General features: G+C 46.2%; 1 protein-coding gene across 9 annotated transcripts in view; it reads right to left on the minus strand.

Annotated features, from left to right (window-relative positions):
• The window catches only part of triob (trio Rho guanine nucleotide exchange factor b), an 83447-nt gene that overhangs the window by 47317 nt on the left and 9212 nt on the right, over positions 1 to 26918 (minus strand). For 7 of the 9 annotated variants that reach the window (XR_014116913.1, XR_014116912.1, XR_014116911.1 and 4 more), the window contains 6 exons: positions 10653 to 10727; positions 9473 to 9587; positions 7521 to 7713; positions 5967 to 6449; positions 3585 to 3707; positions 24 to 215 (listed from right to left, as the gene is read on the minus strand). Coding sequence is in view for 6 of the 9 variants with exons in the window: in XM_081696274.1 (XP_081552400.1) it covers positions 24 to 215; positions 3585 to 3707; positions 5967 to 6449; positions 7521 to 7713; positions 9473 to 9587; positions 10653 to 10727 (1181 nt within the window). In the remaining 3 variants the exon portion in view is untranslated. Of the gene's footprint in view, positions 1 to 23; positions 216 to 3584; positions 3708 to 5966; positions 6450 to 7520; positions 7714 to 9472; positions 9588 to 10652; positions 10728 to 16342; positions 16575 to 17400; positions 17642 to 26918 lie in introns of those variants that run through there. The other 2 variants (XM_081696272.1, XM_081696273.1) reach the window with 2 other exon arrangements.

The raw sequence follows: 26918 nt of genomic DNA on the forward strand, positions 1-26918 counted from the left end.
GTGTGTGTGTGTGTGTGCGCCACCTGGTCTGACTTCTGGTGGAAGCTGGCTGACATCTCCAGCAGGGCGCTGCGCTCATCCAGGGCGGCAGCGAAGGTCTTCCACTCCTGCTCCAGCTGCCCGGACACCTGCTGGATCTCCATGGCTGCGTAGTGTCCTCCCTCCAGGAGTCGGTTCCCCACAGTCATGATCCGGCTGATGTTCACGTACACATTCTGTGGATGGCAGCGGGTGTCACAGGTTACGTCGGCCCTGACGGCCAAAGCTGGCCACTCTGCTCTAAATTGCTTAGGTTCTTTGTTTACATAAGCAGTTTACAATCACTTCCTTAAGAAATGGTATTTTGGAGGATAAAAATCACACAAAAAAACAATGAGGAGTATATTGACATGGTGTCCATTCAGGACAAGCAGGAAACAGAGGGAAGGAAGTCGTGTTTGTTATTGTTCTTCAGACCTGCATGGTGAGTTTAAACCGAACGTAGGCGAACGTGAAAGTGCAGGACAGATCAAATGCCTGTGTGCACGCGCAGAACAGCTCACACACCTTTGTGTGCAGCTGTTGCTCCCTAACCACAATAACAGGATGATTTCTTGTGCATGGACACACAAACACACAGGGAGGAGCACTCCTGCTCTACCTAGCGGTACGTGGCAATTCCTGGCCTATGTCCGTCTGTGTGTGTGTGTGTGTGTGTGTGTGTGTGTGTGCGCGCGCACGCACGACAGTGGGAGACGAGATCATGAAACAGTGAAGGATCAGAATCTGCTCGTTGGTGCTTCTGGCTTGCCATTTCTCCCAGAAAACCTCCAAAAGCATTGATGCTGTGGGAACTGTGGAAATCCCTTAAACACATTTACGCTCATCCATGGTATAATAGTAGAAGGACCTTAATCAGGACTAACCACGAACAAACAAGGCAGCAAGCTTGCAAATACACAAATGCAGAACCCCAAGTGACAATACATTTAGCCCACAGATGGACTTAATCTGCCTTTTTAATTCTGTTCACTCTAATGACTAGGGAGAGAGAGAGAGAGAGAGAGAGAGAGAGAGAGAGAGAGAGAGAGAGAGAGAGAGTGTGTGTGTGTGTGTGTGTGTGTGTGGGTGTGCGGGTTAGGGTTTGGGGAGGTAATTATCAGGCTTATAGGCAATTTTGTGGGAAGAGGGTCAATAAAGTGAACATGCTGAGATCACTGCCTGCCAGGTGATTATTTTATTAGCCTGAGTGAAACTGACTGAAATGATAAAAGCAAACGATTACATTCTCTCTCTCTCTCTCTCTCTCTCTCTCTCTCACACACACACACACACACACACACGTCCATTACTAAAGTTTCACTGGAGAGTAGCTGTAACAGTTGCAGACTGAACGTGTGCATATAGATAACGCACTTTTCATTACACATTACGTGAAAATGAGCCGGCACCAAAATGCAGCATCTGCTCAGTTTCCCAGCTCGGCCTGGCAGGAGTAAGGGCGCCCGGCGCACTACCCACACCTGCAGCTCGGTGTTAATGCTGCCCAGAGGAGGCGCGGCCTGCCTTGGCACACGCAGATCAATTAGCCCACGTCCGACCGCCACGCCAGCGAGGGCCTCCGTTACCCCATTGGCATGTGAACCCAGAGCAGTCTAAAGGGATGACTGGCTAAAGAGAGAGGCTGGAACAAAGACCAGTTAGAGACAGTTCAGCCAAAGACGTTTATGTTATTAGCATGGAACGGACGCTGGCATCGATACGCTGGCAGGGTTGCAGACAGACACCTGGGCCTTACTTAATTTTTTTTTGTGCATTGTGTATTGATGACAGAATATCAACATGCTGGGTGGTCAGCATCATGACTACCCACGCAAAGGGGGCAATTACGCAATCATTAAAATAACGGGTTTAAACGACACCATATGATTACGCTATATAATATACATTTACGGATTAGCGCTCCGATTTAGAGTTTGTGCCGTGCTTTATTTCAGGCACATGCAGATGAATTACATTGTAACACCCATTTCATAAAGAATAGAAGGTTTTGACATATGAGAAAAATATGTCGAAACACTGACATCCTGGCTTTACCGTCTGGGTGGTCTGTGAAACGTTTTCATTTGGTCGACCACATCGCGAGAACCCAAGACCTCTTCAGCTCGGGCTTGGCTCCCACCCCACCCCGCGCCATCCATCTGTTGGGCAAACAGCTACGCCGTGAGCGCCCACGTGCACGCCTGGGGCGGGACTCCCCCCAAACCCCACCCACTCGCACATTGATTGGAAACTCATGGATGGCAAGGAGCCTGTGTAGCTCCTACACACACACACGGTGCTTCTGTGTGGGGCAAAAAAAAACAACCTCTGATCTCAAATCAATTCGTTCATAGTTTCCATATTTTTATATTTAGAATAATTCAGAAAGAAACTTCCCTAGCAGGTAACGTTCAGTGGAACTTCAATTAGACTTCCGGAGGAAAGAATAAGATATCAAATGATAAAAACATAATCTGCAGAGGATCTTTCATATTATTAGTAATTTAATGGTGAAACAACAAACAACAGTGATGCAAGACAGATTACAGATCCCCTCTGTGTCGTAAAAGCTCCAGCCCAGCAGACTGGTGGAAGCGCTCTGCTTCTGACCAGACAGTGTGACTGAGCAGACACGGACCACTTCAACCGCCACATTTACAGCATTCCTCCCCAGCATCTTGAATCCCCGAGGCCACAGGGATATGAGTGTTAAAGTCTGTGGGGATGGTTACAAGCAAGCGTCCAATGCGCCATGGAACGACCATTGGCGTTCTCGTAAAAGGTCCACTGAACCGCCGTCAGTATGCTGGAGGCGGAGGGTGTGGGAGAGGCTTGAAGAGCTCAAAGGGGTGCAGGTGGGTCACAGTCCTCCAGGGGGCAGGCTTTCCTCAAAGCCCAGGGGAATCTCAACAGACTGGCACATGTGACCGATCGTCAATACCCCAAGCAGGGGCACCATCAGAATATCATCAGACTACTCCGAACATCACCCCGCTTACTAACGTGAGGGCAGAGCTGTGCTTCTGACACTTCCTTGGGGAAGGGGGATGCATCATCCTGTGCCGTAGCCCTGGCAACAGCTCAGGGAGATGCGTTACCCTGCCAAATATCAGAGGACTTCAACAGCATGAGGCAACAGTTAGGCACTCATATGTGTCAAACACACATGACAACATATGAAATGCTACAAATAATACAACAATACTAAAACTATAAAAAATACTAATAATAATTTTATTAATACAATGATACTAATAAAAGAATTGCTCTGTTGTCCAGGTCGCACTAAGACACAAGCACATCCAGACAGCCACTAACAAAGGGAGCGTTTCCTGTGGTGGACACGCGCATCTCAACGAGCTCACAGCTGCAACAGCTCTCTGGAGGAAGTAAACGGGGAACCGGCCCGCACGGGGGGGCGGGGGGCGGCGACTGGACGGGGCGAATAAATCACGGCGATGCGAAAAACGGGAGATGCGGCGGTGCGTGACCATGCCTGCAGGGGTGGGTGGAGAGGGGGGCTCCAGGTACAGCCTCGACCGACCCCTCCCCACAGCTCTTACCATGCAGTTCATAGCAAAGTGGTTGTGCTGGGTCTGCAGCTCCAGAACGTGCTGGTGTTTGGCCCCTATTTCTGTGTAGCTGGTCAGGAACAGGCCCTTATTATGGACAATCCAGTCAAACATCTGGGGGAGAAGAAGGAAAAGTGAGGCATGATGGGATATGTAGCATTAAAATCTGTTTCACACTGCTACACCCCCCTCCCCCCAACACATACCAAAGTAAATACTTGGATGAACCCGTGGTAGAATATGGGTTGACAATTGGGGTCAAACTGTTTGAATATTCCTGTGAAAGTCTTCACACTTACTACTATTAGCATCCTGTCTTACATCCATGACAACTTTTATCTCTGCATAATAGTAAAACATCCCGTTTTTACTATTACAGCCGATATGACCAATGAGTGATTCTTTTTTGACGTGGTGCGTCCTTGATGTTATCAAACACATCCACTGTAAGTGCGTCAAGTTGTGCGTTCAGAGTGCAAAGATGGAGGAGTACAAAGATTGTTTTTTAACCCAAAAAAGCTCTTTACATGTTCAAACACTAAAACTTTCATGTACGTCCTATCAAATCTGTTGCATCCGCCAAATATGTACACATCCACCTCCCTGAACCAGCCTCAAAACCTTCATCTCAGCTCCTCTGAGCTCTTGAGTGTGCCACTCTGCGGAGCGATTCCTGTGGGATGCCTCCCAGTAAGGAATCGGGTGCATATGCCCTCTTTGGGCTGGAATTGGGTTTGGTACCGGGCATACGGTCTGGCTCCCTCAACCAGTTTTCTGCGCAAGTTTTGTTTGTCGCTGTTGGTCAGACAGCTTCTGGTACAAAAAATCCATTTAAAAATCCGTAATGGTAGCATTTAATATTTCTTCTGTCCTACGGATGACATTACGGTAGCGTATCAGAGCATACAAGTCAGGCTTGCTCCCCTCGGGTGTTAAATGCGATCCAGGAACACCTTCCTTCTTATCTCAACACCCCCTTTGTAGTCCAATAGCCTTGTCACAACAGCGCGTCCTGAAAAGAGCACTTCACGGATGTGCAAACAGCACTCCCCCTATCCTTGGACTCTGCAAGTCCCCTCTATGCTCTCTGCCGGTTGCGGAAAGCATTCCCGGAGTAGATCCTGTCGGATCAGACACCTGGCCAATTCCGGATACAACCCAACATGGAATCGGTCAGGACAAACAGCATATATCCATCCTTAGTTTGGTGGTTTGCCTCTCGCATACTATTTCAAACAAATCTTGGTTGCTAGGCTACCATACTTTCCTTCCCTTCCTTGGTAGTAGAAAGTAATACAGGAGGAACAAAGTTATTCACAACTTCACAAATACGCTTATCTGGAACAAAAGGATTTCTTAGGAACCATGAAATGACCAGGAATCCATCTCTGGGCATTACTGAATCCGTCTTTGGACATTGCAGCTAAATAATGAGGCTTTAGACCCAAGAGGTCACCAGGGTACATAACGCTTCAGAAGCATGTTATGCTCATGTGTTGTGCTGTGTCACACGGCACCGTCCTTTCCTTCTATGGTACTTCTACAGAAAGGCACAGACTCCACCCCTGGCTCCCCTTGGAGGCGGACCTGTGTCACTTGCGTTGCTTTGCAGGGGGGCGGGGCTGCTTATGAACAAACAGAGGTTCCTACAAGTCTATCCGAAAAGGTCACCGATCCAGAAGTAAACATCAATATACCTTGCCTTTTTAAGGCTCGAGGCCGCATAAAAATCACAGAAATTACTAATAATGCAATTCTAAAACTATCTAAGAAGTAATCCTTGATCTGTGGGGGGAAAAATAAACATCACTTGCATATAAATGATATGATCAACCCCTGTAAGAAAGGTTTTCATCTTTTGATGCAATAAAGCTAAGTTATCACAGTTGAAAGGAACGCAATGTATTGACACATGATTCGTCATAAAATGTAACATAGCGTAGTGTATTCCGGTCTCCATATATGGGCATCTGTGTTTGATCTCTATTAATCTGGGCCTGGATCTGTAACAGTAGAAAAGGTTTGGGGATTTAGATCACATGTTACAAACCCAGAAAGCTAGCGTGCGTTTAGCACACCTAGCATGTTGTCAAACTCTGAGTGTTATCCCACGATGTGGGCATCACACCATGGTGTGTTTAGACTCACTTTGATCATGACAGCGTGCCATTTCTAAGGCTGCACTGTTCCATTCACTATTAGCTCAAAATCCATAACATTCGGTATCATCATTCAGTAGAAATTCTACCTTTAATATTAGCACGCTACCTTTTATTATTACTGGCACCAAGTCATTCAATCAGGACCATACTAGTGTGTTTCATCACACAAACTCAGCCACCCCCGAACTCCGTTCCGTTTTGCGGGCCCCACCTTCTCTGCATCCTGCTCGAAGAGGCGGAGCTGGAAGCACTGGTCAAGGCGGAGCTTGCGCGCGTGCCAGGCCTGGTGCAGGTGCTGGCGGGCGGCATGCAGCTTGTCGAGCAGCGCCGACACCCTGGGGGAGAGGCCGTGGGCGTCGCCGCCCCGCCCCCTCTCCACGCGCTGCAGCAGGCGACGGCCCTCGGCGTCTAGCTCCTCGGCCGGAGCCTTGGCGACGCGCTTCTTCAGCGAGGCGTGCTCCTCCATGGCGCGGCGAGCCGATTCCAGGTCGCCGGGCAGCTCGCGTGGCGCCACCAGACCCTGGAGCTCCTCCAGGCGGGCAAGAGCTCGTGCCGCTCCACCTGCAAACTCCTCGAAGGCCAACCGCACCTCGATCCACTCGTCATGGTCATAGTCCAGGCTGCCGTCGAAGTCGGCCGTCAGCTGCGAAGGGTCCACCACCTTCGACAGGCCCTCCAGGGACACCATGATGGTCTACAGGGAGGGCAAAGTGGAATGAACATCCTACCATCCAAGAGCCCACAGGTAGGCCCACACTCCCCACCCATGTAAACTTATCTTTCACTTTATCCAATGGCAAAAATACTGATATCCGTTTAGCTATTCTTAGTGTGCATTTCCTACTAAAAATCTGAAAACGATTCCCAGAAGAACATTACAAAGCAATAACTTAAGTACACTTTTACTACATGCCTACCTCAATATTAAAAGCACAACAGTTCAGTGCATAAATGCCTTCAGTGGGTGATATTACGGAATTTTCCATGTCCCAGCACATCTGTTGCCAATGTGCAGGAATCACCTTTCTTTTGTTTTGTTTTTTTTTTTTTTTTACATTACAATAGTATGATTAAACACCAGCTTTCTTCAGGAAAAAAACTCCTTTTCCCATCCGATGCTTTACTAAAGAGAAGCCAGAACACATTCTGGTGATTTTGTATTAGCGGAGAAAACAGAAGGCACACGTGCCATAACTCTGGGAGTGGCCCGCCAAAGAAAAAGATTTTCAGTTCCCTTACATGTGCCAGCAGAGCAGTTTTCACCACCTGTTCAGCTGAGAAGATCAAGATTACTGGGTATTATTTTATCACCTCCTGTACCTGTGAAAGGGCAGTAAATGCTTTATCGACCACATGACAAAACAGTTACGGGGTAATGGTGATTTGGGGCTATGATATGAGCTTTCATCGGGGAAGCCTCAAAGAACACAGGAGGCCTGAAGCCCCTTAGCTTGAGTGCCTGCCATGGTGTGGGTCTATCCATCCAATGCCATCACTTAAATAGGTCAAACACTAATTTTAACAGCTCCAGTTTTTTGGGGGGGGTTTGCACAGACAGCCGTTCGCACTTCATGCTCGAGCGCATTCGTCCTTTGCTTTTCAACAGACTCCATTCTGATTTTAGCTCCGCTCTCTACCTGTCTTGGATACTACGAAGCGCTACTATCCTTCCCGGGGAGCATAAAAGAACAAATGAACCCCCCCCGCGCACTTTACCAAACGCATCGCCTCGTGAGCAGCATGGCGCGATCTCGGCACGTCTCACCTCAAACTCGAACTTGGAGCTTCCGAAGTTGGTCCTCTGCTTCTGCCAGAAGTTGTCGGGCTTGATGATGAGGGCCACGTGGATGCAGCAGGGGAAGCACTCCTGCAGGATCTTCAGCAGGGGCTTGATGGAGTCCCACTTGGAGCCGCGCATGTCCACGATGACCGTGAAGCCATGCCTCCTCACCTCCTCGCTGCGCTCAAACACAGCCCGGCACAAACGGCGCCGGGCACCGAAAGCGTCGGGGGAAAAAAAAAAATGAACGATCCAAAAATGTGAAAGTATCGGTTGCAAGCGCAAACCAGTTTAACGTCAAACCAACTCGACATCTTTGAAAGCGACGGTAAACTAGCGCAAACAAAGAACCCAAAGGAAAAACTAAAAAAAAGCTCCCATCTGACTCGATTGTGCATTCTTTAATTCTGTACTGGACATGAGAAAGTTTTAACGTCCACAGGTATACAGCGAGAGAGAACAGAAGCAGAGAGGCAGTGAGTGACAGCAAGAAAGCCTCCCGTCACCGCACAGCACATTTGAATAACACTCACAAATACACCCCCTCAGACCTATCAAATAAAAACATGACATTCAAAGTACCGCTCCCTACACCCCCAAACGCACGCAGCTGAAAATGACAGACCAAATCTACCGAAAAGAATACATTAAAAATGGGATCACTGCAATTTCTTCAATTAATAAGTTAGGATCTTATAAACTACTGAACACAGAATAGCGGATTATCTGGTTATAATTAAACATCCTAGAGAAAAATATGACTTAAAAATGACTTAGTGTCCACAAGCCAGAGACAGGAAAACGGTGTCATAAGAAACAATGGAAGCCCAGCGGAGAACAGACATGCAGTCGGTGCAGCTCGGGAGACAGAAACAGAGCAGCACTGTCTTCTCATGCACTAAACATATACACGTCACACAAGACTTCTTACACTCATTAAAAACCTACATTCCATCTTTTAAAGAGAAAATGAGAAGAAATGATATGTTGCATGTGTGTTAATGAATGTGTTGGAGATACTCTGTATCCCAAAACCAATCCCATGTATATGCAATATTGATTTAATTGTATGTGTATGTTTGTCATCACATATATTTACTAAAGTGTGTACGTGTGTGTGTGTGTGTGTGTGTGTGTGTGAGAGAGAGAGAGAGCCTACAATATGAGTATATACTAAGCTTTTTATATATTTTGAATTAACTTTACTCAACACACCCCTTATGAACAGGACAGAGAATAAACTAATTCTTACTGCCTGCACATCTCTTTCAAGATATTCGAAGAACATCAAACTCAGACTCTGACCAGCAGACACCTGAATCAGGTCTGTCCCAGACCAAGGGGTCTGTGAGTCTGTCTCTGCCCCAAGAGTCTGTCCTTGACCCTCGCCAATGGTTCTGTAAACAGGACCCCTGTCCCCCCAGGCTGAGACATGGGCCAACAGAAGGACTACTCAGGCTGCTCTGTACAAAGTCATACATTTTGTAGGCAAAATGGAACCGAAGCTTCCGATTGCTCCTTCCAATCTTCGTCTGATATAAGATGCGTGTCTGTGTTTGTGTGTGTGTGCCCTTACAATAAAGGAAAGGTGTTTTTACTATTCCCCAGTATGAATGCCTGGGCGTCAGCACTTGTGATTGTGATGGATGAGAAACCTGCAAACTCCTGCACTATCACAGAACAACAAATCTAACAGCTTTGTAACAACCTAACTCTGATCCACATACACATCTCCAAACACACACAATCTTATACTATTTCATCCGGATTTTGAGTTTTGGCACAAAAAGAATTACACACACACACACACACACACACACGCACACACACGCGCACACACACGTGCGCACACACACACGCACGCACACAGACACACGCACGCAAACACACACACGCACGCAAACACACACACGCACGCACGCGCGCGCGTACCTTACCTGGGGATGCCAGCTAGGTAGGCAATGAGGCGTCTGAGATCCTCCTGTCTTATCCTGTCATGGTTGCTCCTGGCCGGGAAGGTGAGAACTGGGCCACCCCTCCTATCTCTGCCGCCTACACAGAGGGTGCGATATAATCTAATGTTATACGATATGAACCACATATTTCTGTAGATCAAGGGTGTAGAGGAAAACAGGCAGAAAAAGAACGAATAATGCCGACAGCACAAGACTGGCATAATGGATTTATTACTGGTATTACTGGAGGATTACGTTCCCTTACATGTCCAGAAAAAAAGGCCTTTTCAACTAAACATGAGAGTAAAATACCTACTAATATACCTACTGCAGTAAACATACCGAAATATAATTAATACTTATTAGGATAATTATTAGGATGATGGAAGATTCTATGAATCAAAATAGTCACACTTTTTAACCAAAACCTATTAACCTTCACGAACGTCAAGAAATGAGGCCAAAGTGAAGCACGTTATCGCCTAACGAAGTGTGCCGTAGATCAAAAGAACACTTGTGCTACACGGGTCAGCAGGCGGATACACAGTCACTGCGGTTACTACTGACGTCTTCAGGCTGAGCGTTACTGGCTGAAAGGGAAAAAAAACTGCGCTCAGTTTATTCATATTGCAAAAAAGAAAACGCCCTGTGATCTATTTGGAATGGCCATTTGTTTGCATATATGTAACTAATTTTGCTTTGAAGGCCTTTTTTTCCCAAACTGGTCAGCAATGCAGAGTCAGTCAGCCCTTCCAGAAAGTGGCTCTGAACGTTGAGTCCGTCGTCACGTTACGGCGAGCTCTGAAGATCAGTCAGCGCTCGTGTATGGCAGGCCGTCTGACGGCTCTGCCGCTTGCCGCTCCGTAATGGAAGCGCAACATGACAGCGCGGTGCAGCGAGAGTTTGAGCGGTTCAAACCCCTCGGGCCCAGCAGATCACTACCCAGTGTCATGTGCAAGACTGGCAAGACTTTTGACCACCCGGGCACGACATCGTTAACTCTAAATAAGCCCCTCCCACTGACTTTTACACCACGCCCGGCTTTGCTTCATGATATATTATACGGGTAATGGCTCAGGACTCAAAGGAAGAGACATACAGCCAAGATGAGATGGGACCCAGCACAAACAGTATGATGCAGTCCTGAGGGGTGTTAACTCACCTGATACAAAGGCCACTTTCTCTTTGAGAATTGGCAACACCTCGATAGCCCTGAGTTCCTCATTTCTGTTGAACCCTATAAAGAGACAGATGATTGGACAAAGCTGTTAGTCTGGAATTTCCACTAATAGACATTGTTGAAGAATACAAAGTATATGCTCTCACTCTCTCTCTCACACACACACAGAGACACACACACAGAGACACACACACAGAGACACACACACACACACACAGAGAGACACAAACACACGTAGCTTCCCCAGTGGTGTAACACGCTTAAAACCTCTGCATTAAAACTTAATTCAATTCTATTAGTGACATGTCGGGGATGAAGTACATGATCCCTGGCTCCGCACACCCCAGGAAGATAGGCCTCGACTCTCCACCCCCTCCCCTGTCCTGATCCCAGCTGTCTCACCCACTCACCAGATGGCATGATCTTAACACCTGAGGAAGAGACAGAGGGAGCGAACCAGGTTCTTTTTTTTTTTTTTTTTTTTTTTTTTTTAAATGTACAGGAAGCCGTCAACTGTACACTGGAGTGTGCAGATAATTTATGCACATGTCACAATGAGGCTAATCTCAGAAGACAAGCAGAAAACTCCCTCGCTCTTGCTTTAGGTGCTGCCCCCGGGCCAATAGAAGTAGCCTACCAAAGCCCCACCCCCTCATATTCTATAGATAGATGAATACCTCACACCTTAAACTGTTAGGTGTGCATACTGAAAAGAATATTAATATAAAACATCCAGCATAGATGGTCTGAAAAATATTCATCTGCCAGTTTTTTGGGTTTGTTTTTTTGTTTTTTTGGGGGCGGGGGGGGGGGGGGGGTGGTTGGTTTAGGAGAGGATGTATTTTTGACAGGTCTGGCCTAATAATCACAAATCTCTAAGGTGCATATATGACTTTGTGCTCATACGTAGCAATGCCTCTCTAACGCAGTCACAAATGTTTAGGAACAATAACAACTTAACAAAATTAAGACTTCTGACTATAACCACCTTCATATGGCGATACTGATATTGTCATCACAGTGATCACCAGAAGTATCTTTGGAATCATTAGTATTATTCACCAATAACTGCCCAATAATAACTACACACTCAGTTCCTTCATGTCAAAAAGAGAAAGGGCTTAGAACTACTCCTGCCTATCAAACAGCTGCGAGGTCAATGGTGAAATGACCTTCAAACACCTTCCACTGCTTTCGCGCAAAGAGACGCTCAAAATGGAGGGCAAGAGAGATGGGAAGACATAAGCAAGCCTCTCCTGGTCGTGTATTATTGATGGTAAAGAGGCCCCGGGATGGGCAGAGGACATTTCCAGTGCGCGCAGACCTGTGCACTATTGATTCCATTAGCTCAGCGATAGAGAGACGGCAGTAGCCAGACATCCCTGCCCATTATAATGCATTATGTCATCGGGCCCCACTGGCCAGGGAGGAAACTATCAGTTTCTGCAGAGAGCTTAGTCAAAAGGCTGCCTGGATGTGTGTGTGTGTGTGTGTGTGTGTGTGTGTGTGAGTGAGTGAGTAAGAGAAAAGAAGACTAATGATCTCATCTCAGCACTCACACCACCTTCATTCTTGTTTTGACGTCATCTAAATTTGGCCCTTCAGTCCGGGCTGTCTGTACGGAATAGCCTCGCTTCTCATGGAGCTCCATTATGCAACGTGCAACGCGAGGACAACTGACAGCGCCGAGGACAGGCTGCTCAGCAAGGTACACAACACAACAATGTGGGAACAGTGCAAAAAGAACGTGCCTTTGTGAAACGCCTCAGCCGTTGCCTTTATTGATCAATACATTGGGAAGTCTTTCCATTCCTCTTCATGGGTCTGTCCACTACACAAACCGGCGAAGAAGTCAACAAACAGGCATCAGCTGCCTGTTATCAAACACGAACGGCCTATTAGAGGCCGTGATGGGATGCTGAACGGGATCCGACATGCGGATTGTTCTTGAATCAGCGCCACATACACACACACAATGATGATGCAACGAGGCCGATCCTTGATCAGTAATGGAAGGCGAGCAATAAACCCCCTGTGGTAATTAAATCCAGTGTGCGTGACTGCGCACTACATAAATCTCAAACCGCCGCGTAACGTTAAACGATAAGGCTCATCTCGAAGGTCATAAACGGCATGCAGGATCAGCCCGGGCACCATGAATCCATAAATATACGGCATGATCTGCAGTATCATGAGGCACCGAACATAGCCTAGCAGTTAGAGCCCAGAGGACACCAGAGAACTAGAAAACACAAGCATTACGTTCTTAAAGCCCAAGACCTCCTGACAGCTTGTGGGTCTTAATCATGATCCATATGAGATACAGCCAAACCAAAAAAATGACAATAGCATTCTGTAATGTGCCCTTGGTTTAACTGTCAGACAGCCTTGAAATACAGCTAAGCTACACACACACACACACACACACACACACACACACACACACACACAATTATGGTGTAATGCTATATAAAATGATGGAATGACAGCACTTGATGTAATACCGTTGCTGAAGAACTTTCGAAGTATTACGACCACAACCAACAACCAATGCATCAATTTATACTAGATGCAGTTCATTATGGGGGCTGAGAAAACAGCACATCTCAAGCCATGGTGTCATGCTAACTGTTGTCAGTACTGAATGCTAAATACTCAACTTAGTTAATGCACAGATACAAGTCCGATTTGTAAATAAAAAGAATCTTAGGTAAGCTGCCCTTTTGCCACTATTAAACACACTTCTAGAGGCTGTGGGTAATGATAACAAGCTCTTTCTGTCAGATAATGTGGATTTAAATGATAAGAATTCTGAGTAACGAGGGTCATTGTATGAAGTGAAGAGTCTGAACTGCGAAGAGAGTGGAATCCGCTCCCAAGGGCCTGAAAATCAGATCAAGTGCCAACGTGAAAATTGTCTGCGGGGTAGTAGTTTCGCGTCTCAGCCAGTACGGCCCCGCGCGGTAGTCTCAGTGCGACCAACACCTTCGACACAAAGCCTGCAAGATGTTGCGATCCAGGCAAGACCAGACAATACCCTCGTGGACAGATTCTCCATTTCACTGCAAAAGATCAAACTCATAATAAGATATGTTAAGTAATAGATAAGTTATATTCAGCTAGGACCGCACCGCTAATAATGGAAAGGCTAACGATTAAAGGCAGCAGCGCAAGAATGCACACAGACCTGATCACATAACCGGCAGCCTGCTCAGTTACAGATGGGCTGGGAACGCGTCGGGGCTAGCGCCGTAGTAGACGCCTGGAGCGTTCTTCTCCTACTTGAAGAGAACTACAGTTCGGCAGACTGGATCAACTGACAACCGACCAAAACACTGTAACGCTGCAACATCTAAAACATTTATTTTAAAACATTGTTATAATTGAATATACTATTATATATTTATTATATATAATATATTATATATAATTATTATATAATTTAGTCTAAAAACAGGCAGGTTCATTTGAACTTTTTGGATTACATTTTTTGACAATGTTCTTTCTTTTTTCAAAATCAAAATAAATCATTATATACTCTTTGCCCCCTGACCACCAACAACCACAAGTTCTTTTTTATAAAATTCAGGTACGCTTTAGGTTTAATGGTCCATTTTAAGCCTGGACCCTGGCTACTAAAAATCAGTCAAAACAAAAAGGATTAACATCTAACATCTAGTGGAGGTGATGCCAACAACACCGAGGAAGGTCTTTCTACAGCTCTGTATAGCTTGGCATGACAGGCAGGAAACATGGATGTCTGGCTTCATGCTTTTCCCCTGCATGGCCCCCACACGAATCATGTTAAGATGGAAACTCTGGCCGTATGTCTACGTGCACGTTTTTGTATGTGTGTGTGTGTGTGTTGGCCAGCACAAGGATATGCTTCCTTTTTTAGCACTGGTATAAATATAGTGCAGCATCAGAGGTAACGCCGTGCCACTTTCTCAGTGTGTTGGTGAGTATGGATAAGGGCGAGGCGAGGGTGGTTCAGCATGGGGGCAGGATTTGGCCAGGTCCAAGAGCCCCCAGCCGAGCACCTGTCACGTTGCGCAAGTCCAAATCAATCTACTGTGAGCTTCTTACGGAACGAGAGGAACAAATGTCCGTGGGCTACTTTCAGTGGCTACTTTCATGTTAACAGGTAACGAGTAGGGAAATAGCACACACGACACAGCAGTCTGCCTGAGACATCACCGACTCGTTAAGCTAAAACAAAGCAACAGAAGCCGAAGAGTGGAGTAATAATTAATAATATAATTCTGCTTATTGCAAATGATAAGCATATCTGTGTCATATTTACCAGGCCTACCGTGATACGTTAAACATGACAATGGGCTGTCCTTGGTAGAGTATGGAATCCCTAACACAGTAAGTACATGGAAACATTAGGCTCATATTTCAGAAGCAGAGAGAGAGAGAGAGAGAGAGAGAGAGTCACGTATATAAAGAGAAATGTGCTTTTGTGCTGTAGTATTATATTTGAATCTTAAGCCTACACTTAATCTGCTGTATGTCAGTTACACCAGTATGAACAGAATAAAAATTCAGATAGAAGACAGAAGGAATGATCCTTCCACCGGTACGTTTCAAGATTCAATCCCAATACGTCCCCTGAAGGCTAATAAAACATCATTGCAACAACTTTTTATTTCTCCTGAATTAGCATTCGGTGTAGTTGTTTTTCCCCTGGCCAAAGTTGCCAGAAAGGAAGGCTCTGTGTGTGTGTGTGTGTGTGTGTGTGCATACATGCAGCTCAATTCTCTCACACATCAGTGCCCCTGAATGCCGCCTGTACCTCGAGTGATTTACGGTTCCCCAGCCCCCTGTTTCCACCGTGCACCCCCATTACCCCAACCCCTCTGCTGGCAGCCTCACCCGTCCTGCTCCTGTCCCGCGCTTTTACGGGCCTTGTTCCTGAGCTCTGATTGCTTCTTGTTTTACAGCATGCCTGGGGCCTCCACAGGGTCTGGACGTCCCCTCCCCCCTGGAGGCTTGGTTCGGCTGGCGTAGATGGGGTTACATTCTCACGTGTCCCCTAGAAATTAAGTGAATGCAGCAGAAGCGAAAATTCCTGACACGATTTCATTCCGCGGTGTCATCCTGATAAAGAATGGGCTCAGCTTCCCAGACCCTGAGCCAGACAGACCCTGAGCCAGACAGGCTCTGGTGGTATCCCACCAGAGAGTGTCTCGGGAACGGGACATCCCATCTGCATGCAGAGCAAGGCCTGGATCCAGCTTGGCATCATAAAAACCCCCCACACGTACCTGCGCGGGATCCGTATCACTCTGTCAGCTCAGTCAATCACACGAGTCAAGGAAATAAAAGAACCATTTATTAAGCTGGCTATGCTGATGGGTACTACGATCCATCCTGATGGCAAGCAACCCAAACTGCCACCTGCAACCCAGAGATTCTGCTATAGCACATGGTGCAGTCTAGAAATTAGCCCACAACACCAGCCCTTACAAAACAGCAACCAACACGCGCCCAGTGCTACACCTGAATATGTCTACAGCCTCTGTCTTCTCAGCGCTATCACAACACAGGGGGTGCACCACAATGCCAGTCTCACCAAACCACTTCCTTTTCTCCTGTGTTCACCGATGTCAGACTCCCGAATCAGACATCAGTTCAAAGGTCACGTGGCTAGCAGGTGGTAGGGGTACCTGCGAGCCGGATGAGCCTCGTCCCGGCCTGAGCGAATCGCCAACTGTGACCATCCGCGAGCGAGCCCATGCTGCCGGTCCCTCCGGGACACTCCTCGCTGTAGCGTCCGTCTGCTACCGGAGCCCAGTGGGATGATGAAGTCAGGCTTTGGAGGAGCAGGTCAATCTGCCACTTTCAGGAAGGGACGACACCGCTCCAGTGGCCGGGACTGCTCGGGAAGGCGGTGCTGCCCTCATTCACCTCCCATAGTGTGTAACTTAATGTTCCAATTACTGCAGGCAAGATTTACCGGCGTGACTGCACGAGTGTGTGTTAGAGCACCGACACTAATGGCCTGTGCCCCCCCCGAGGATAAAGAAAGCTCAGTGAGGACAGATTTATGTTTAAGTAGCATTTGTTGCCGATCATTTGTACCGGCCCGCTAATTCCTGTACCATCGTTCATTTGCTTACCAAACATATTAAAAAAGGGGCTGAGTGACAATGTCTAATCCTCTTCCGAACGCACAATGCTTTTACGCTTGCCGTGCAACAATTGAGACAGCAGCAACCTTAATGAGGTACTTCCCTAATATCCATTATTACACAGCTCGTTTTTGAGGCTTTAGGCACACAGAATTGGAGTAAATTGGGTTAAAAGATTTCAAGCTTTAGTTCAAAGTTCAGGGGGAAATCCATCTTTTATTTTTCTTACAAACTAAGGAAGACGGTGGGCAAACTTCGCTAAACCTTAATGAGTTTAAAATTTTGCGATGTTGCCAGCATTCACAACACCGCCCATTTAAAGCGCTGTGAAAGCAGACTCGTGGGAGGTTTCCAAACACTAACATCATTATCTTATTCATAAACGCAGCTCCAAAAGAGACTGCGAACTACTTCTAAACAAGTTGCAGTGATCCCTTATTCTTTAAGACACCCTCATATTTTTCTAATTAGGATTACGTAATAGATGGGATTGAGTCTCATCAGACCTGTTTTTTTGACAGCAGCACATGTTGACATAGAACAGACTGGATAAAGATGATTCCTTGCAAGAGCCTCAGCTCCATTTTACCTACCTTGCTCCTGAGCTGGGCACTGCCCTGTAAGGCGATGCTGTCTGCCTCGCATGAACCCCACATACAGAAAGCGAAAGAGCATGGTCAGACTCGCCATTACTGGTCCAAATGACCGGGTCAGATCTTACATGAAAACATGCTATCCACAAAGCTTGACGAGATCCGACTGCTCAAACACTGCCAAGTTGGTCTGCGACGACAAAAATCCTCCCTTCTGTGTTCCTTGGTCACCGTGCAATGAAGCCCCCCAGCCTAAATAGGCACAGAGGTTTGTCAGTTTTAAATTAGTGTCAATGGCAGCTGTATATCAAGAAGAGGGCGGTACCAACGCTACGATCCTTCAAAAGGAGTTACAATAACGTGTCAATGAAGAGGGCGCACAGCTGTCACACGTGGAAAAAGTGTCCATCAACTATTGCATTCTATAGTGCCTAAAGTAACCCTCCTCTGTAATCAGGTGATCATGAGTGACGTGCCCCCCCCCCCATTATAATCCCTAGAGGCACGGTGGTTTGCTCTTTCCCAGTGAGCCTCTGCAATGACCTTGGCTGTCACAAACAAATGATTCAGCCTCTACGAGAAATCCCCGTTCTCTCTATGAGCATTCAATGCCTCGCTGTCTGAAAACACTAACCAAGTTTAGAAGCAGAAAGGCAGCTGTGTGTGTCCACGGGTTTTCAGCTAGGGCAAAAGTTAGCAATTGACTTCAGGGGTTACTCAAGGCTCCATACTGGGTCCCTTTCTGAAATAAGAGCAATAGAAGCAAGCCCATAAACCTCTCTAAGTAAACAATAAAGCACTGAGGCATTTCCAAAAAGCTTATTGAGACTGAAGGAAGAGCGCCGCAGCATATATTTGCCCAGAATAATGCCTGGTTTTTCACACCAAACAGGCTCACTTTCACAGCTAGCCAGCTGTCTAATCAAAGAGCCTCAAAATGTGCAAAAGGAAAATAATAAGTCTTTTTTTTCTCCTTCTTACTTTACACACATTTAAAAGGTCTTAAAAAACACCCACTGCACATAAGCGCTCGAGGGGAAGTCGAATTCGTCACTGTCTTTTGCCCTTGTGGGAAACTTCATGTAGTGACTTGAATAACTTAGTAATAAAAACAACAGCAACAACAAAAATAACAGGGATAGTGTAGATTATTTATTTTCTGCCATCACAGAGAGGCTGTCCATAACTTTGCCATGACAGGAAAAATCCAAAACTGCCAAAAGCAAACTGAATGTTTCCTAGCGCTCAACGCTCGTCCCTTGTAAATGGCCGACTGTGCTCGGTCACGTGAACAGCATATGTACAGCACGTATGTAATATGACTCCTTGAGGAGAGAGCTTGTCACATGAGTGTCAGTGAGTCTCCTTCACGCTCACCTTTTATTCCTGTATGCGGTGGGGGTGGGGGGGGGGGCGCGTAAACCCCATGGCATCACAGCCAATGATAAACTACAAAGGGACAGAAGGTTATGCCAAGATACAGAGAAGCAAACCTCGAGGAGAGAAAACCTTGAAGAGGTAAAACGGAGAGAGAGAGAGAGAGCGTATCAGAGAGAGAAAGCGTAAGCGAAAGAAAGACGGTAGACATCCAAACGAAACAAAGCAAAGACTCGGAGGTAATCATTTCCTGCATTAGTGAGATATGATTACCTCTGTCTCTTTGTTAGTGAGATATGATTACCTTTGTCTGTCCAGGACAAACGAACATGAAAGAAAACAGTTGAAAGTGGCAAGGACAACAGTGAGTCTTACTACCAGTAAAAAACACTCTCTCATCTTTACTGCTCATGGCAAACATCACCACATGCACTTCATTATGTTCACGTAAAGCTCCAACAACACAGCGGGTCTCCCTGTGAAAACTGGCTCTCGAGCAGTTTCTGCTCGTAGCGACTGGTAAATCGATCGTGGCATCCGAGCTGCTGCCCTGCGGGGCCGTGATTTAGGAGGCCGCGCGTAGCAAAAAAAGGTCGCGCACCTCATCCCTGACACCCTCAATTTGAGCGGTGTCGCCGCCTCATCTCCGACTCGCCGTAAAGCATTCAGGGGCCGACGTGGGCAGCGGAGGAGGCGCGTCCCTCCGCCCGGGTCGGGGCGATGACGAAGCACCTCAATAAAAGCGTCCGCCTCCTCCGACGCGGAATGGCAGGAATAAATCCAGCTTGGCCGAGACAGGACGCAAGGAGATCGACAGGAGAAGGAGAGGCTAAAAAACACAAAGGTCAGGCACCTAAACATAAACACGGTGGCTATTTGATAAAAAGCCTTGAAAAAAAAAAAGATTTTGGGAAAAAAAAAAACTAAATTGCATGACTTTTCCCCCCACTGCTTTACCAGGGCATCAATTATGTAAATTATGTAAATATATGTAAATTAATGGTTAGGCTCACAGTCCAGACTGCACAGTTTTGTTGATTCTATTATCATAGACTTAATCAGCTGACGCGTTAAAGTCGTTGGTTCATGCGGTTACAGCATGCACAGAACACTACACATTCAAATCAATATTCTCTATTCTCATCCACTGTTCTCTCTGTTGTGTGTGTGTGTTACTGTAGTCACCTCGTATAGTCTTCCTGTCTCCCAACTCTGCTGTAACTGTTTTTCCCTTTTTGTCTTTCTTTCCTTTTTGCTCACCAATTCGTCCACCGGTTCAGCTCAGTGTGGTAAACAAGGTGAGCCAATTTGGAGCACAGCTGACATTTGGACTTCACTTCACAAGACCAGGCAGTGGTGAGGTTCCTGTCTTACCACCAAGGACTATATAAGAGAAATGCTCTAGACTTTGTCTAAATGCAGGCCAGTGTGAGCTATACATAAAAACACTTCAAACTTCATTAAAACACACCTCAGACATAAAAAATAATCAGGCACACAGCATCTTTGCTGTAGAACAAAGCAGTAATATAAGAAGGAGGTCACTCGTGATGTGGAGGTCACTCATGTCAAGTGAAGAGCTTGCCCTTGTTTGGGTGAAATTAAAAAAAGAAAACAGCTCTAAGAAAACAGAGTGTGGTTTCAAATCCTAATTTAGGATACACTGCTCTTATTTTGATAATTGTAGGTCTCTCAAACTGGGTTTCCATGTCAACACACACATAGCATATAACCACAGGGACCTGGGCTCCGCCCGGAACTGTGCAGAGCACATAGTTCCATCCACCCAAATGCCTTTTCTCCCATCCTAAAACCACACTGAAATGTCCTCTCACCAGCGTAGCAATCTATGCAAAACAATTTCCCACTCAAAGGTACATTTGGACTTTTTTTTAAATTGCGGGATACATTTCAATGAAGACAACCCATTATTGTTAAATTATACTCTCGTCCAGCAGATGTCAGTATATGCTGAATTGGAATGCTGAACTACAACCAGTGATAAACTAAACCAGCCATTACAGTCCTCTGACCCTCTGGCAAGAATGCAGTTGGTCACCCTATCGTTGGTTAGCATTTCATGACACTTTAGCCATCAACTACTTAAAATAAGTGCTACTCAATAACACACATTATATCCAATCTAAAGGAATTCTCTCAGACCACAATTTAAAAACCAAAAATGATAATCTGTATTGCATCTTTGTATGGAAATATTACGCACACCGTGCCACCTTTTGTTTTACGATGTCTTACAATTACCACAGAGTATGTCTGACGTTAGCCCTAGGGGGAGCGAGAGAGAGAGAGAGATAAAAGCTACCCAGTCATCCAGGACTTGACTAACAGCTGCAGAGCAACATGCCCTCTCACTGACAGGACCCTGATGACATCATCTGTGTCTCATTACACACTACTCCGGAAAGTGCGGTATCTCCTGACCACCAATTAGAAGACGCTCTTGGGTTCGATGTAAAATGTAAAGCAGAGCGTGGCTTGGTTGCGCAGAGGACAGACTCCTTCACAACTCACCGGTATCATATTTAGCGAATATCGGAGATGCCTCTCAATTTTAGCTCTATCTAAAACATGCACCCAGAGCATACCTACTCACATGAGGCTTCTCGTGATTCAAACTGTTGATTCAAGCACTGCCCTGTAGGTGTGGACTGTGTAAATCAGATACGCTTCTAAAACCGTTAGTCAAATTCACTAATATGACTATTGGTTATATTCCAAGTCGGTATGTAATATTTTAGTGTAGTGCACAAGGTTGCCAGAGATATCAGTGCAGTGCACAAGGTTGTGAGAGAAACAGCTTGTTTCAGACAGAGGTCCTTCATCAGCTGTGCGAGCGAGGCACAGTGCTGGCTGAAACGTCTGAAATGTTTCTCTGGCAACCTTGGGTACTACGCTGAGATTTTTAGTACATTACATGGCACGGGTTGGGGGAGGGGTGGGGGGGGGTAACAATAAAAACTGCACTAAAGTACACAGGATTTCCAGAGAAACAGGATGTTTTGAACAGAGGTCCTTCATCAGCTATGCAAGAAGGGCCACATATATATGGCACCCCATCCATGCTGCACAATAGATTGCAACACATTTATTTTATGAATTGTTTAGAACTCCAAAATTGGCACTGAACATCGAATTAACTAGTTGTGCACCGCACTGTGATACGCACAGAAACATATGCTGAGCTTACGTCATTCATAGCTCGAAGGACCCTGCCGGAGAACGCCCGCGGTGCCTTTGATTCCGTCACACCCGGCTCACGTGATGGCATGACGGGGACGCAGCGGCATGATGAGCGTCATAGGGGTGTGTTGGGGTGACGATATGCCGGGGCGTGTCAGCATGACGGGAGTGTTGTCGGGTGACGGCGCGATGAGGGTGTGTTAGCCTGGGCTGTATGTTGCACCGTGCTTCACAGCGCTGGGCCATGCTGGACTCCTGGCCAGTATCCAGCGAGTCACAGTGTGGAAGCTGTACCTTTACCTTTGTTTTCACTTGGTTCACTGGTGTATAACAACACAATATGCGCGCGGTATACCATGCGCCTCTCCATAAAGTACAGAAGTCAGCGGATGCGATTTTTAATGAGTGTGTTGCATGTAGCACTTATCCCGCTTGTTGGTATCTTTGTAGCCTGTACCCTGACCACGCCATGTACTGCTACATTAACCTAAGAGCATGGTCGTTAATACAAATGGCCTCTTCAAGCATAAAATGATCTGGGTCGCCGAGTTATAAAACTGAATCGCATAGCAAGGGCTTCTTTGAAAGGCAATTATGATGTATAATGAATCAGTATTCAGTGTTCATAATAGGCAGTTATGAACTGCTTTGGGAAAAATTAGTTCCTTATTACTTACGAAAGCAACAGGCTAAAGCCACAAAAAAAGAGCCTGTGCTTAGATTTTCCACATCTCTTCATTTTCCATGTAGCTCCTCTTGAGACCCAATCATCGGTTCAGCCATTTTTGACCTAATTGGCCACTGGAGAGTGAAGCAAAGGCCAATTACTCTGCCTCAGGCATCGCAGTGGCACACACGGCCCAGATCTGTGGCCCGCGCTAGCGGTGCCGGGGGACCTGGACCGAGGGGTACGCCGAGTGACCTGGACCGAGGAGTTCATTGAGGAGTGTGGAGTAGCTTCTGCATTAGGCATGGCTGAGCACAGAGAGAACAAATAAAGAATAAAGCAGGGTGATAAAAGAACACCACCAATCCCCTTTTAATGCATTTAAGATAGACACTTGCCGAGATGCATTTGCATGACCTCGAACCTGTTCTCCATCGAACGCTTAGTAGAACGCAGCAGAAATTGCAAAGTCACGCCGGATGTGAGAAACGAGAGCTCAGTGACTCAGCGAGGATCCGCAAGACCACGCTTGTGACGTCCCCCACAGCTCAGAGGTGGGCATGCGCGGCCGAGCCCTGCACAGGAGGACGGACAGCAGACGGGACACCCCAGGAGATTGCAGCGTGCCATGGGCCGGGGCTGCCCTAACTGGGGCATGAGTGGAGGGAGGATGGGGTAACAGTGACAGTCTGAGCACCAGGACATGGAATGCCATCGGATTATCCTTGATGCTGCTATGGAAACAGGAGGAGAGCGTGCTTCTAGGTCCTCTCCTAACACTCTGAAATCTCTTCTTTCAAGAATAATAATCAGGAGATAAAACTGCTTAAAGAGAATTTCATGCATTTATGGTTTCAGAAGTCAGAGAGCACTTTTTAATTCGACACCTTTTAATTTGAGTACTTTTTAAATTTGACGTTTAATTTTAATAGATACAATATTCACATTTTTGTACTTAACACTTAAAAAGTACAGAAAAAAATATTCTAAAAATATTTTATGCATCTTGCGTTAAAATCATACTTGAAGCAAGAAAAGTGGGTTGTGTTTTTTGCATTGTTCATTTACAAAGTAAATCCTAGATATTCCTTCCCTCAAAATAGATGCTTGTTAAGCAGTACTCAAAACACAGCTAAATATGTCTGAATGCCCTGAAGTCCTTCCCAGAAAAGAATGCACCCTTTTCATCACAATTTGAGGGGAAAACTCCTTGAAGAACTACAACATTTCCTGTCTACATAAGGTAAACCCATAGATATCCGGGTGCCGCGCTAGCTGTGGGTGCATTATGGGCTTTGGTCTACATTATGCAATTTTATGCATATGCTGGTCAGCTGAGCTCTTTTTACACAAAACATCTTCCCATCTCATGAGCCTGGGGAAATAGACAGGGAAGCATGATCATTATAGTTGAAAGCTAAAATCTGAAAGTATCAATAAATCATTAAATCAGCGTCGTCTCCGAGTGTAAGCGTTTGACAGGCAAAATGACCTCAAACGCAGGCAAATAATAATCTTTTATCCGTCATCATGGAACATTGTTCTCTACATTGGTTATTATTTCTTGTATTCAGATTATCCAATGTCTGTGCTACAAATTTTGTTGCTCATAGCTTTAAGTATGGCTAGGTATAATGGTTGTGTTTCAAATTCACTTGGTCTTTGCAAAATTCACTTGGTCATTGCCAAATCGCTAGGGGGGTCTGCATATTTACCCTGCTACATCACATCGACTTCACCGCTGACCTTTGCTAGCGGCAAGAAAGGGACGGATAGGCATCAGAGGACATTTATCTGGGTCACGGCACCAAGATAATAGACCTGGGATTAACCCACTCAGGGTACAACGCTCCAAAAGACAGATGCTTTGCAAAAGTGCCAATAAGCAAAGTTACTTGCACTATACTGCACATTCACTGGCTGATGATCAAAGAAGTTCCTTTTTGCACTGAAAAAAAGGGTCACTCTTGATCTTACGAAACCTTAATTCATTTGAATAGCCAGACGTCCCTTGAGTAGCCTGTATCCAAAGCAGATTATCTGAAGCGTTTTTTTTTTCTCAAATACAGACAGTTTTCTCCCTCACAACGTGTTCAAAGGCAACTGTTCATATTCTTCATAACACAAGTGCATCAGTGCTGCCTGTTTTGCCTATCAAAGCTGTAATTCAAAGCAGGTTTAGGAAAACTTATTCCCCCTCACCCCCACCCCCCCGGGCCCAAACCGGCAGGCTATTGAGAGCTCACATCAGGCTGACTATGGGACGCTATTGTTTGGGTTGTGGAACCACTTCCGACCGGGATGCCCGCGCAAAACGGCCATTATCAGACCGCCTGTGCGGAGATGCCCCGCAGGCGAAGGTCAGAAAACACCACCTAAACTCAGCCTAGGCTCCGCCTACCAGTCCAGTCTCTGGGAAGAAACGGGAACGCACAGACATGAAGTAATAATTAGTCATTTCAGATATGTAGCCCAGTTGGTTCTGACTTTCACAGTGATTTACAGTGAATATTTATGTGCTACTGGGCGTAAAGAAGAACACGCAGTTTTATTCACACCTCATGTTTGGGACGTTTTAACAGCAATTATCAGTGATTTCTGGGAACAAGAATGAGTATTACTTACATAATTCTATAAGCTTGTTGCAAACACTAATGCCAGTCTTGCACCAACATACATTCCTAACCTCTGATGTGTAACGTCATCACTGACAGGGAGTTTAATGTAGCGCTTCTTCTGTTCCAGGAAATCGGCTTCTGTTGCTTAGAGCACAGTTAAGTGTGAAAAGTAGCAGATCTTTCTCACCATCACTAACCCTCTTTGTAATCTCCACAAATCTCAAAGCCTTTGATAAGTGGTAAAAAAAACCCCCACACACTAGAGTGTACCAGTGAAGCACAAATTTCATGTTCTTATCTCCGTCAAATGCAGATCGTTCTTGCATCATCTCCATCAGCCGTTCCTTACTAAAGCGATGGTTCCACACATTGGAAGTTCCATGATAGGGCGTTCTAAAGGGAAGCTAACTGAAACTTCAAAGCAGCCAAGAAACTTGTGCTCGCTGGACTGGAGTGTTCTGGGGGGCCTCTGGTAAGGAAACAGGATGCAGGGCTGACCTGGAAAAGCGGGTATTTAGGACCGGGGAGGTGGCCCTCTGGACGGGTGCGGTAGGCGCTAGGGATGGACCCGCGGTTCACTCACATCAAAACATGTCCCTGCTGACAGTGTCTCTAAGTAGCAGCTTTGGGTCCTTTCATTTATGGGATTCACAACATAACCATATGCAATAACAACAACAATAATAATAAACAATTATTTGATTAATTGATTGGACTGAGTATTATACAGATGATTTCTGAGCAAACTGATTTCGTTCTGGTTAAATGTCTCTTCGCTCGGTCAGCAAATTTGATCATTTTCGCCATGTTTACCTTGGTATGCGGCAGACGAAACAAGGCACACGAAGCTTTGAAAGAAATATCAAAGCACAGGACGATGGACGGAGGGAAAACACTCCTCCACTTGCCTGTTGTTACCGTCGGGTCCCGTTGGAGGCTGATGACACCAGATGAGCCAGCAACAGACGGAGTTAGACGTGTCCCGGTAAGCCCAGCCTTGTGTGTTATCTAACACAATCCACCACTTTGCTCCTTCAAGCCATCGCTGAATGTGTTTTGCCCCCCACCTGCTAAAGAAGCACTCCGGACGCAGGCCTGACATTTTAAGGCTTTTATTCCTTTCCTGCCAGGCTTAAGCAAAACACTGGTGCTTTCAAGAGCTGGTCCGGAGCGGTGCGGAGTGAGTCGGGCCGCGGCTGGCCTGACCGGCGCCGACAGACCGGTGATTTGGCAGGCCGGACAAAAGTCTTGTCTGGGAGGATTCTTTGTGCAAATGTTACTCGGGCCCAGCAGAGGCAAGCCAACCCTCAGTGTGAGCCTCACGCACTTCAGGCTGCAATCAGAGAAGGACCCTCGCACCGCCGGGAATGCGGCAGAACCGCTGCGGCTCGGCCACTCGTGCGCAACATATGCACCTCCTCATCATTCATTTTAAAACGGCTCCATATGCTCTCACAGCAATAAATCAGCACTTCCGCACCTACCCAAAAGTCAACCAAAATAAATAAATAAAATTATATGATTTGAATTTGATTTGTCCTCAAAGGACCATGCGGTCATTTGTGATCAGGACTATCTGTATGTCTGTGCACGGTGACCTCTGTTGATTAACAGAGTTAGCAGTCAAATAGCAATAATATTAAAATGAGAAATAC

This window comes from Electrophorus electricus, chromosome 14, assembly GCF_041902795.1.
Source record: "Electrophorus electricus isolate QZ-2024a chromosome 14, ASM4190279v1, whole genome shotgun sequence".
Lineage (NCBI taxonomy): Eukaryota > Metazoa > Chordata > Actinopteri > Gymnotiformes > Gymnotidae > Electrophorus > Electrophorus electricus.